The sequence below is a fragment of the Hyla sarda genome, chromosome 9, assembly GCF_029499605.1.
Source record: "Hyla sarda isolate aHylSar1 chromosome 9, aHylSar1.hap1, whole genome shotgun sequence".
In the NCBI taxonomy this organism is placed as follows: Eukaryota; Metazoa; Chordata; class Amphibia; order Anura; family Hylidae; genus Hyla; species Hyla sarda.
The window spans coordinates 15,940,448-15,953,975 of NC_079197.1; the positions used below are offsets into that span (position 1 = coordinate 15,940,448).

Here is a 13,528-nt window from a genome sequence, read left to right on the forward strand (position 1 = left end):
CTGGGTTGTGAGATATATATATTATATTCTCTAAAATATATATTTAATAAAAATATATAGATTACAATTTTTTTTAATTACTATATATATATATATATATATATATATATAATATATTAAATAAAACAATTATTTATATATATATATATATATATATATATTAAATAAAACAATTATTTATATATATATATATATATATATATAATAAATATAGTAATAAATCTCTAATGCCCCTCCTTCTTCCAGCTCCTAAAGATCTGCCTGCTTTCATACCACAATATTGGACTATTCAGGAGCTGTGAAAAGCCTAATGATTAAACACATGGCAATCACTACATTTTCCAACTATACAACACTTATGGGAGCAAAAGTTATCAGCTTTTTCAGGAACCCAAGTAATGAACGTGAGTTTTAATAGTAGAAGACAACACTACGATCCATATTCACTGGGAATTCTCTTTAGAGCAGTGGTCTTCAACCTGCGGACCTCCAGATGTTGCAAAACTACAACTCCCAGCATGCCCGGACAGCCGTTGGCTGTCCGGGCATGCTGGGAGTTGTAGTTTTGCAACATCTGGAGGTCCGCAGGTTGGAGAACACTGCTTTAGAGGACCTGTCACCACATTTAGTAACCACTTGTATTCCCCATAACAGTGTTTCTCCAGCTGTTGCTAAACTACAACTCCCAGCATGCCAAAGGCTGTCCGGGGCATTCTGGGTAGTTGTAGTTTTCAGCAACTGGAGGCGCCTATTTCTTCAGAATCATAATTCTATGGGGCAGCGTTTTCAAAGACCTCTTCCTTTTTTGCTTTTCTTCTGTTATTCCTCCTGGAAATGTATAAATAATTCACTTAATATTGTTACATTCATCTTTATATTAGGGGGGGGGGGGGGGGGAGAGGTCTGACACTGTCGGCTCTGATTGGTATATGTAGAGCCACTCCTTGTTGACGAGGACTATGGTGGTGACCAGTTTACAACATATTCATACATTTCCATGAGGTATAATAGAGTTCTAAGAGGAGATTTTAATTATTTTTTTTTTATTTACATACCGTACGTACATAGTTATTTTCTTTTACATTTTTTTTTTTTTTTTTTTTTTATTAAACAGGACAGGTCTGTAATGACTAGTTCCTCTTTAAAGAGACCCCTTGATTATTGTGTTTTGCTAGTGGGTGGTGAGTAGAGATGAGCGAACTTACAGTAAATTCGATTCGTCACGAACTTCTTGGCTCGGCAGTTGATGACTTTTCCTGCATAAATTCAGCTTTCCGGTGCTCCCGTGGGCTGGAAAAGGTGGATACAGTCCTAGGAGACTCTTTCCTAGGACTGTATCCACCTTTTCCAGCCCACCGAGCACCTGACAGCTGAACTAATTTATGCAGGATAAGTCATCAACTGCCGAGCCGAGAAGTTTGTGACGAATCTAATTTACTGTGAGTTTGCTCATCTCTAGTAGTGAGAATAAGAGAAATAAAGTGAAGGATTTCCTGTATATCAGTGTAATGTCTGCCTGTACCAGCAACCAAGCTTACCTATCTCAAGGTTAGGCAACCTTCGGCACTGCAGATGTTGTGGACTACATCTCCCATGATGCTCCTACAGCCAAAATGCTGCCACAAAGCATCATGGGAGATGTAGTCCACAACATCTGCAGTGCCGAAGGTTGCCTATCATCTATTCGGGACTCATACTGCAGCTTGGGGCCTTATATAAGACATGAGCCGGTGATGGTTGGCTCCTCCACAAGCAGCTACAACCGAAAGAAAAATTGAGCTTTCACATGCCGGAAGTAAATATGGTTTCTGTCCCTTTAAGATGTTCCGCTTTACGCCACCGTTGTCATCTTTGTTTCCCTTCTTGTGCCGATTTGCTGTTTGATACATAAAGCGAAGCTGCGGGTGTGAAGCTTCGCGTCCCTACGTTTTAACCTGCTGATTCCGGAACAACGTTTCTGTACACAATTTTGTTGTCGACATTTCCAAACTGTGAATATTTTTTTTCGCTCTCCTCCCCAGGGATTTGTTCAGAATGTCTGTGCCCCCCCCCCCCCCCCCCCCTTTTACAAAATTATCCCCTTCTTTCCTTTTTACTGCTGGATACCAAATAGCAGTGAACATTGCTACGATATAAAGAGCCTGGAGCTAAAACGGCGTTTCAGTTCTGTTGAAATGGCAGCTCCGGCTCTGTCTCTCGCCTCCTTCTCTGTCTCTTTGCCTTTTTGTATTATTTCATATGAGTCTGAACAGATCCCTGCTTTAAATCTACAAGTGGTTTGTGTTTTATACATAATATATATATTCTTATTACAAGTACTGTGTTTATTTTTTGAAAGTTGGTCTTTTACTGCAATATACTTAAGTTTAGAGACGCAGCATGCACTTTTTTGGGGTATTTTAGAATACTAACATTCCATCACTGGAATTGTAATTGTTTAACTACAGGAGGGTCTTGTAAAGTTTGCATAAAAGAAAAAAAATCATTAAACTGTCATTATTAAACGTTTCTATGTTTTTCTTTCTGCGCATACACTCACAGAATTTCTTAAACTTATCACATTTTCATTTATTTATTTTTTCTAAAGGTTCAGCCTCCTGTATTTTTGGTCTTAAAGGGGTACTCCGCTGCTCAGCGTTTGGAAGAAACAGTTCTGAACGCTGGAGCCGGGAGCTCGTGATGTCATAGCCCCACCCCCTCATGCCGTCACACCCCCTCCCATAGACTTGCATTGAGGGGGGTGGGGCTATGACATCACAGTGAGCAGCGGAGCACCCCTTTAAATCAGCAAAGTGAAGACAACTTACCCCCCCCTTATACCATCTGCATCTCGCACAAAGAGCTGGGGTCATGATTAGGAGAACCCAGCAGTTGGAGTTAACTAGCGACCAACCCATATCACCCCCCCCCCCCCCCCCCCCCCCAAAAAAAAAATGGAATAAGTGATCAAAGTTCATATGTACCCCTAAATGGTTTCAATAAAACAAATACCTTGTCCTTCATTAAACAGGCCCTTACACACACACACACATATATATTTATTTATTTACATAACTGGTCCTTATAAAATCATGTTGATGAAAAACTCAAACGCTTTATTCTTTTACCTCTTAAGCGTGCATTCACACACCAGATCTGCTGCAGATTTTAAGTTATAAAATCCACAACTGCGTATTTTACAAGGCCATTCTTACATATTTTTTTGATTGGCAATGTCAAAGTGATTTTCTTTGTCAAATCCACAGTGAATACAGCCTAATGGTAGGTACACACATACCATTTACGTAGTGTTTTTCCCGCTGTACAGCAGGAAATATGCTGCACATTCTCCTATGAGCAGACACACAGGGATACCCAGCGGAAGCCCTGTGCATGCAGTGAGATTTGGAGGCGGACCTGTGCGTCAGTCATGTCTGTGTGCTGGCCCCACCTCCAAACCTCACTGTACACACAGGGCTGCCGCGGGTAGTCTTGTGTGTCTGCTCATAGGAGGTTACGCAGCAGGTTTCCCATTGCTGTCCTTTTCTGTCTGCTTCCGCGATGAGAGGATCGGCCCTGTTCTGACTTAACAGCAAGGGACCAGAAGGAGCTGCAGTGTGACCTATGAGTTACTGGTGGTAGACAAGTATAGGTTTTTTTTTTTTTTTTTTCCCTTTTAGCATTATATGAACATTTTGGAGACCCTGGTATACGCCACTAAAAGGGTACTCCGTTGTTAGACATCTTATCCCCTATCCATAGGATAGGGCAGTGGTAGGTAGATGTTGTGGACTAAATCTCCCATAATGCTCTTACAGTCAAAATGCTGCCAAAGCATCATGGAAGATGTAGTCCAAAACATCTGCAATGCTGAAGGTTGCCTATCAATAGGATAGGGGATAAGATGTCTGATTCCGAGGGTCCCCCCTGTCTGTAGATAGATTGGAGAAACTTCCAAAAGGCTTCCTCCCTAGACATTAATGGAGGGAATGTGGCTGTTGTAGTCGCCAGTCATCCAGCACGTAGCGGAGTTTACTCTATGCACGGATGACCGGGGTGTTGCCCCCCGCGATCAGACATCTTAATTATTTGGCACACATACACAAAATTCATTCACCTACACCAGCCTTGATGAATTCCCCGACCCCCCACCATGACACTAAGCACACGGATGAGACTACACAGGAGTGGCTTGGGGACAATGTGAATGTCCTCTTTGAATGTCCTTGAGTGGCCCCAGCCATAGCCCGAACCCAATAGAACATCTCTGGAGAGACCTGAAAATGGCTTCCACCATCGGTCCCTCAATCCAGGTGTGTAAACCTTGTGGCCTCCTCCCCAAGAAGGCTGGAGTCACTGCCAACGGCGCTTGTGCGCAACCGGACTGTTTGTGACAGGACATTTAATTGACCAATTGTACAGCGAGGGGTGTGGGAGATAGAGCTGACCGATTCCCTTTTAAAGGGGTACTCTGCCCACAGACATCTTTGGATAGGGGATAAGATGTCTGATTGTGGCGGTCCCACCGCTGCCCCAACCCCACGATCTCTGTGCAGCACCCGGCATTCTAAACAGTACATTTAGAACGCTGGGTTTCCGCAACCAGAGATGTCGTGCCACGCCCCCTCCATTCATGTCTATGGGAGGGGGCGTGACGGCAGTCACGCCCCCTCCCATAGACATGAATGGAGGGGGTGTGGTGTGACGTCACGCGGGGGACATGGCGTGACGTCTCCAGCTGCAGAAACCTAAGGGATAAGATAGATGTCTGTGAGCGGAGTAGCCCTTTAACAAGTGACCAGGTAGGTGGGTCGAAGTGCACAACTTTTTTTTACAGATTTATTTGGGAACTCCGTTCGGGAAAGTAAGGAACTGAGCTGAACAGTATTTATTTTTTATTTTTCTTGATTAAAATCCTTCAAAATAGCAGATACCAGACTGACCTCATTAAAAGTCAGCGGGACCTATGATCCATTGGTGTCCATTGATTTGCAGGATGGAAGCGGAGAGAAAAGCCTTTGGCTGTCCAGGCATGCTGGGAGTTGTAGTATTGCAACAGCTGGAGGCACCCTGGTTGGGAAACACTGTCTTGGGGGTACATTCATCTGAATGGGACTGTGCCTGCAGCAAGTAGATCAATTGTTAAAACTCCATTCAGTTCATCGCAAAAAAATGTCTGCAACCTATCTGCCATGTGTGAACTTGTCCTTATAAGACAAAGCTCTGCTGCAAAAATTGCCCATGAGAAGGACAAGTACCCCCCTTTCGATCCATTAGAAATTTTGACTATTTGACATCTCCTGGTCTGTCTACAAGAGTGGTCTTCAAACTGTGGCCCTCCAGATGTTGCAAAACTACAATTCCCAGCATGCCCGGACAGCCAACGGCTGTCCGGGCATGCTGGGAGTTGTAGTTTTGCAACATCTGGAGGGCCACAGTTTGAAGACCGCTGGTCTACAAGGACATAGGGGGCTAAAATACCAGCTGCCCGTCTATAAATAGTCACCCATGTGCGGTACAGCCATCTTAGTGTGCATGGGCACAGTGTCAAGGATTGTATCAAGATCACAAAACAATAGGCATTTGGGGCTGATGTCTACTGAAGCCATAATCTGATGTGTATAAGGAACCTGTATGTATGAGGAAGGTGCACATTTAAAGGGGTACTCCGGAGGGGGGGGGGGGGGGGGGAATATATAATTCAAATCAACTGGTGCCAGACAGTTAGAGATTTGTAAATTACTTCTATATAAAAATCTTAATCCTTCCAGTACTTATCAGCTGCTGTATGCTCCACAGGAAGTTGTGTAGTTATTTTCTGTCTGACCACACAGCTCTCTGCTGCTACCACCTCTGTCCAGAGCAGGAGAGGTTTGCTATGGGGATTTGCTTCTGCTCTGGACAGTTCCTGACATGGACAGAGGTGGCAGCAGAGAGCTGTGTGGTCAGACAGAAAATAACTACACAACTTCCTGTGGAGCATACAGCAGCTGATAAGTACTGGAAGTACTGGATTAAGGTTTATAAATAGAAGTCATTTACAAATCTGTAGAACTTTCTTTCACTAGTTAATTTGGAAATATTTTTTTCCTCTTCCAGAGTGCCCCTTTAAACCCTATCCACAGAATAAGGGATAACTAGCTGGTTAGTGGGGGTCGGATCGCTGGGACCCCAAGGATGCTAAGAATAGAGAACAAATGTCCTGTGAACAGATGGCAGTAGGCAAGCAGTTGTAGGCCCCTATACTGCCCCCATATATAGTTATAGGCCCCTATACTGCCCCCATATATAGTTGTAGACCCCTATACTGCCCCCTATATAGTTGTATGCCCCTATACTTCCCATATATAGTTGTAGGCCCCTATACTGCAACCATATATAGTTGTAGATCCCTATACTGCCCCTATACTTCCCCCATATATAGTTGTAGGCCCCTATACTGCCCCATATACATATAGTTGTAGGCCCTATACTGCCCCCATATATAGTTGTAGGCCCCTATACTGCCCCCATATATAGTTGTAGACCCCTATACTGCCCCATATACATATAGTTGTAGGCCCCTATACTGCCCCATATATAGTTTTAGACCCCTATACTGCCCCTATATAGTTGTAGACCCCTATACTGCTCTCATATATAGTTGTAGACCTCTATACTGCCCCCTACATAGTTGTAGACCCCTATACTACCCCCATATATAGTTGTAGACCCCTATACTGCCCCCATATATAGTTGTAGACCCCTATACTGCCCCCTATATAGTTGTAGGCCCCTATACTGCCCCATATATAGTTGTAGGCCCCTTTACTGCCCCATATATAGTTGTTGGCCCCTATACTGCCCCCCTATATAGTTGTAGACCCCTATACTGCCCCATATATAGTTGTAGACCCCTATACTGCCCGCCATATATAGTTGTAGACCCCTATACTGCCCCCATATATAGTTGTAGGCCCTTATACTGCCCCGTATATAGTTGTAGACCCTATACTGCCAGCATATATAGTTGTAGGCCCCTATACTGCCCCATATACAGTTGTAGACCCCTATACTGCCCCATATACAGTTGTAGGCCCATATACTGCCCCCATATATAATTGTAGGCCCTTATACTGCCCCCATATATAGTTGTAGACCCCTATACTGCCCCCATATATAGTTGTAGACCCCTATACTGCCCCCATATATAGTTGTAGGCCCTTATACTACCCCATATATAGTTGTAGGCCCTATATTACCCCATATATAGTTGTAGGCCCTTATACTACCCCATATATAGTTGTAGGCCCTTATACTGCCCCATATACAGTTGTAGGCCCTTATACTACCCCATATATAGTTGTAGACCCATATACTGCCCCCATATATAGTTGTTGGCCCCTATACTGCCCCATATATAGTTGTAGGCCCTTATACTGCCCCCATATATAGTTGTAGACCCATATACTGCCCCCATATATAGTTGTAGACCCCTATACTGCCCCCATATATAGTTGTAGGCCCTTATACTACCCCATATATAGTTGTAGACCCCTATACTGCCCCCATATATAGTTGTAGACCCCTATACTGCCCCCATATATAGTTGTAGGCCCTTATACTACCCCCTATATAGTTGTATGCCCCTATACTTCCCATATATAGTTGTAGGCCCCTATACTGCAACCATATATAGTTGTAGATCCCTATACTGCCCCTATACTTCCCCCATATATAGTTGTAGGCCCCTATACTACCCCATATATAGTTGTAGGCCCCTATACTGCCCCATATACATATAGTTGTAGACCCCTATACTGCCCCCATATATAGTTGTAGGCCCCTATACTGCCCCCATATATAGTTGTAGACCCCTATACTGCCCCATATACATATAGTTGTAGGCCCCTATACTGCCCCATATATAGTTTTAGACCCCTATACTGCCCCCTATATAGTTGTAGGCGCCTATACTCCCCCCCATATACAGTTGTAGACCCCTATACTGCCCCCTATATAGTTGTAGACCCCTATACTGCCCCCTATATAGTTGTAGACCCCTATACTGCCCCATATATAGTTGTAGACCCCTATACTGCCCGCCATATATAGTTGTAGACCCCTATACTGCCCCCATATATAGTTGTAGGCCCTTATACTGCCCCGTATATAGTTGTAGACCCTATACTGCCCGCATATATAGTTTTAGGCCCCTATACTGCCCCCATATACAGTTGTAGGCCCCTATACTGTCCCATATACAGTTGTAGACCCCTATACTGCCCCATATACAGTTGTAGACCCATATACTGCCCCCATATATAATTGTAGGCCCTTATACTGCCCCCATATATAGTTGTAGACCCCTATACTGCCCCCATATATAGTTGTAGACCCCTATACTGCCCCAATATATAGTTGTAGGCCCTTATACTACCCCATATATAGTTGTAGGCCCCTATATTACCCCATATATAGTTGTAGGCCCTTATACTGCCCCATATACAGTTGTAGGCCCTTATACTACCCCATATATAGTTGTAGACCCATATACTCCCCCCATATATAGTTGTTGGCCCCTATACTGCCCCATATATAGTTGTAGGCCCTTATACTACCCCATATATAGTTGTAGACCCATATACTGCCCCCATATATAGTTGTAGACCCCTATACTGCCCCCATATATAGTTGTAGGCCCTTATACTACCCCATATATAGTTGTAGACCCCTATACTGCCCACATATATAGTTGTAGGCCCCTATACTGCCCCATATATAGTTGTAGATATCTATACTACCCCATATACAGTTGTAGACCCCTATACTGCCCCATATACAGTTGTAGACCCCTATACTGCCCCCATATACAGTTGTAGACCCCTATACTGCCCCCATATATAGTTGTAGACCCCTATACTGCCCCCATATATAGTTGTAGGCCCTTATACTACCCCATATATAGTTGTAGGCCCTTATACTACCCCATATATAGTTGTAGACCCTTATACTACCCCATATATAGTTGTAGGCCCCTATACTGCTCCCTATATAGTTGTAGGCCTTTATACTGCCCCCATATATAGTTGTGGGCCCCTATACTGCCCCCATATATAGTTGTAGGCCCCTATACTACCCCATATATACACTGCTCAAATAAATAAAGGGAACACTAACATAACACATCACATCCTAGATCTGAATGAATGAACTAATCGTATGAAATACTTTTGTCTTTACATCGTTGAATGTGACAACAAAATCCCACAAAAATTATCAATGGAAATCAAATGTATCAACCCCTGGAGGTCTGGATATGGAGTCACACTCAAAATCACAGAGGAAAACCCCACTACAGGCTGATCCAACTTTATGTAATGTCCTTAATACAAGTCCCAATGAGGCTCAGTAGTGTGTGTGGCCTCCACGTGCCCGTATGACCTCCCTACAACGCCTGGGCATGCTCCTGATGAGGTGGGGGATGGTCTCCTGAGGGATGTCCTCCCAGACCTGGACTAAAGCATCCGCCAACTCCTGGACAGTCTGTGGTGGATGGAGCGAGACGTCCCAGATGTGCTTAATCGGATTCAGGGGAACGGGCGGCCAGTACATAGCATCAATGCCTTCCTCTTGTAGGAACTGCTGACACACTCCAGCCACATGAGGTCTAGCATTGTGTTGTATTAGGAGGAACCCAAGGCCAACCGCACCAGCATATGGTCTCACAAGGGGTCTGAGGATCTCATCTCGGTACCTAATGGCAGTCAGGCTACCTCTGGCAAGAACATGGAGGGCTATGCGGCCCCCCAAAAAATGCCACTCCACACCATTACTGACCCACCGCCAAACCGGTCAGGCTGGAGGATGTTGCAGGCAGCAGAACATTCTCCACGGCGTCTCCAGACTCTGTCACATGTGCTCAGTGTGAACCTGCTTTCATCTGCGAAGAGCACAGGGCACCAGTGGTGATTTGCCAATCTTGGTGTTCTCTGGCAAATGCCAAATGTCCTGCGTGGTGTTGGGCTGTAAGCACAACCCCCACCTGTGGACGTCTGTCCCTAATACCACCCTCATGGAGTCTGTTTCTGACCGTTTGAGTGCACATTTGTGGCCTGCTGGGGGTCATTTTGCAGGGCTGCGGAGGAACACTAAAGCTGATGCGAGCGGTAATTTAGTTACCATCCCGGTGCCTGCTCCATGGTCCAGACATTCCTCCTCAGGACATGACGGTAACCACTGTCATGTTTTGTAAAAAAAAAAAATATATAAAAATTTGTAATTTTTTATCATTATCATCAATAATAATAATAATAATAATATTAATAAGATGGAACTGTCCCAAAATGTCAGTGTTTTTCAACCAATACACCTCCAGCTGTTGCAAAACTACAACCCCCAGCATGCCCGGACAGCCGTTGGCTGTCCGGGCATGCTGGGAGTTGTAGTTTTGCAACAGCTGGAGGCACACTGTTTGGGAAGTGCTGCTCTTTGTGTAAAAACCTGAAGGATTCTGTGCATTTAAAAATCCTTGAACGTTGTAAACGTATATCAGAAAAAATGTTAAAAAAAAATTAAAAATAAACTTTCATACATTTTCTACAATTGCAGAATGGCAGAATCCTGTCGCGTGCGCCCCGCCGGGAAACGTAGTCCCCGCACGGTATCAGTCCCATTCACGAGCCACGTACAAAAACTACGCTTCCCGGCATGCACCGCGGCCCTCACGACACTCAAGCCCCTCTCTATAGATGGAGGTTGACTCATCCGTCTTATCATCGCCTCCCGGTACCGCCGGACCCGTTTCCCTTCCTCACCATGAATCTATATATATATATATATATATATATATATATATATATATATATATTTTTTTTTTAACAGTATTTGTTTAAAATCCAAAAGAAACCCACATTATTCTAAACGACGTTGCGTGCTCCACCCCCCTCGCGGAGGCTCATGGGAAATATAGTTCGCTGCCTCATAGCGGCCTCAGCCGAGAGCGAGGCTGCGGACTACATCTCCCACAGAGCACCGGCGCTTCCTCGCGGAGCCGGGAGATGTAGTTCGCTCTCCGCTGCCGTCAGGCGCTGGAGGAAGGGGCGGGGAACTACACGTCCCAGGTCGCACCGCGCGCCTCGGAGCGGCTGGCGGGCCAGTGGGGCGTAGTAGTTAAGAGCTGCCGAAGAAGAAGGCGATTAAGATGGCGGCGTGTGCCGCGCAGGGACCCCAGCTCCAGTGAGGAGGCCGCACGGTCACCGCGCGTTGTCCCCGTCCCCGCGCTCCGTTCCGCCCGTCTCCCGCCCTCGCTCACCCGACGACTCCTTTTTTTTCTTTTGTAGTCGCAGTCGGATACCCATCCCCCCCCCCGGCACAATGGGGGTGCAGGGCTTCCAGGAGTTCCTGGAGAAGAGATGCCCGGGGGCCGTGGTGCCCGTTGACCTGTTGAAGTTGGCCCGGACGGTGGCCCGGCAGCAGCACCGCGCGGGCCTGTCACCCGGGGGTTACCCGCCGGCTCCGCCGCCCCCTCCCCCACCGCAGCCCCCCTCCCCGGCGGCGCCCCCACCCCCTCCTCCCTGCCGGGTGCTGGTGGACGCGGACTCGGCTCTCCAGCGCCTCTATGGCGGCTACCAGACAGACTGGGTGTGCGGGGGCCAATGGAACGCCATGCTGGGCTACCTGGCGGCGCTGTCCCAGGCCTGTCTGCACCAGGGCGGCCTGGAGCTGGTGGCCATGTTCAACGGCACGCTGGCCAAGGAGCGGCTCCCCGAGTGGGCCCGGCGGGCACAGGGCGAGCGCCAGACGGCCCAGCTTATTGTCAGCCACGTTGGAAACAAGGGCACCCCGCCCCCCCGGGCCTGGTTCCTGCCGCCCGCCTGCCTGGCGCACTGCATTCGCCTGGCCATGATCCGGTTCAGAGTGAAGGTAACCGGGACTGTGCGGTGTGCCCACCCTGTGCCATGTCTGCTGCATCATCATCTTTGCCCCCCTCCCCTTAGGGTGCTAGCAGGCCTCCTGTGCATGCTGCTTATATATCTTATAGACATGCTTTGACTTGTAGTCCGCTGCAATATTCTGCACACAAGTGAAGGGTGGTTAAAGGGGTACTCCGGTGGAAAACTTTATTTTTATTTTTATTAACTGGTGCCAGAAAGTTAAACAGATTTGTAAATTACTTCTACGGAAAAATAAATCTTAATCCTTCCAGTACTTATTAGCTGCTGAATACTACAGAGGAAATTCTTTTCTTTTTTGGAACCTAGAGCTCTCTGCTGACATCACGGGCACAGTGCTCTCTGCTGACATCTCTGTCCATTTTAAAGGAGTACTCTGGTGGAGACTACTCCTGCTCCGTCCTGCAAAAAAGAAAATAAACCATCCCTCACCTTCCTGGGTTCCCGCGCAGCACCACTACAGCTGATCGGTCCTCCGGTCCATCCTCTTCATACTTCAGTGTGAACGAAGCGTCACATGGCGCTCATCCTATTATGGGCTGAGGCAGAACATCGCAGCGGCCGGCGATAGGCTGAGCGCCATGTGACGCTTCGTTACACCAGGAAGTGTGAAGAGGATGGACCGGAGGACCGATCAGCTGTAGTGGTGCTGCGCGGGAACCCAGGAAGGTGAGGGATGGTTTATTTTATTTTTTGCAGGACGGAGCAGGAGTAGTCTGCACCAGAGTACTCCTTTAAAATGGACAGAGAGCACTGTGTTCATGAAGTCATCAGAGAGCTCTGTGCTCCAAAAAGAAAATAATTTCCTCTGTAGTATTCAGCAGCTAATAAGTACTTGAAGGATTACGATTTTTATTTTTTTTATAGAAGTAATTTACAAATCTGTTTAACTTTCTGGCACCAGTTGATTAAAAAAAAAAAAGTTTTCCACCCGAGTACCCCTTTAAAGGGGTACTCCGGTGGAAAACATAATTTTTTATTTATTTTATTTTTTATCAACTGGTGCCAGAAAGTTTAGAGATTTGTAAATGACTTGTAAATCTTTACCCTTCCAGTAGCTTTTAGTAGCTCTGTATTCTACAGAGGAAATTCTTTTCTTTTTGAATTTCTTTTTTCGTCTTGTCCACAGTGCTCTCTGCTGCCACCTGATGCCCGAATCAGAAACAGTCCAGAGCAGGAGAAAATCCCCATAGCAAACCTATGCTGCTCTGGACAGTTCCTGACACGGACAGAGGTGTCGGCAGAGAGCACTGTGGTCAAGACAAAAAAAAAAATTCAAAAAGAGAAGAATTTCCTCTGTAGCATACAGCTGCTAAAAAGTACTGAAAGGATTAAGATTTTTTTTTAATAGAAGTAATTTACAAATCTGTTTAACTTTCCGGCACCAGTTGATTTAACAAAAAAAAAAAAATTAAATAAAATGTTTTCCACCAGAGTACCCCTTTGAAAGCAGTGTTTCCCAACCAGGGTGTCTCCGGCTGTTGCAAAACTACGATTCCCAGCATGCCCGGACAGCCGAAGGCTGTCCGGGCATACTGGGAGTTGTAGTTTTGCAACAGCTAGAGGCGTGTAGCTTAGGGACCACTGTCTTACAGCAATGGTTTTCAGCCTGTGGC

At 45.9% G+C, this 13,528-nt stretch overlaps 1 protein-coding gene across 3 annotated transcripts in view; it reads left to right on the forward strand.

The window, feature by feature from the left end:
• Positions 1–10,967: 10,967 nt before the first annotated feature.
• Positions 10,968–13,528, forward strand: part of FAM120C (family with sequence similarity 120C) — a 45,233-nt gene continuing 42,672 nt past the window's right edge. For 2 of the 3 annotated variants that reach the window (XM_056540439.1, XM_056540440.1), the window contains exon 1: positions 10,968–11,883. In XM_056540439.1, coding sequence (XP_056396414.1) covers positions 11,335–11,883 — 549 coding nt within the window. In that variant the 5' untranslated portion in view covers positions 10,968–11,334. The remainder of the gene's footprint in view (positions 11,884–13,528) is intronic. The other variant, XM_056540438.1, reaches the window with a different exon arrangement.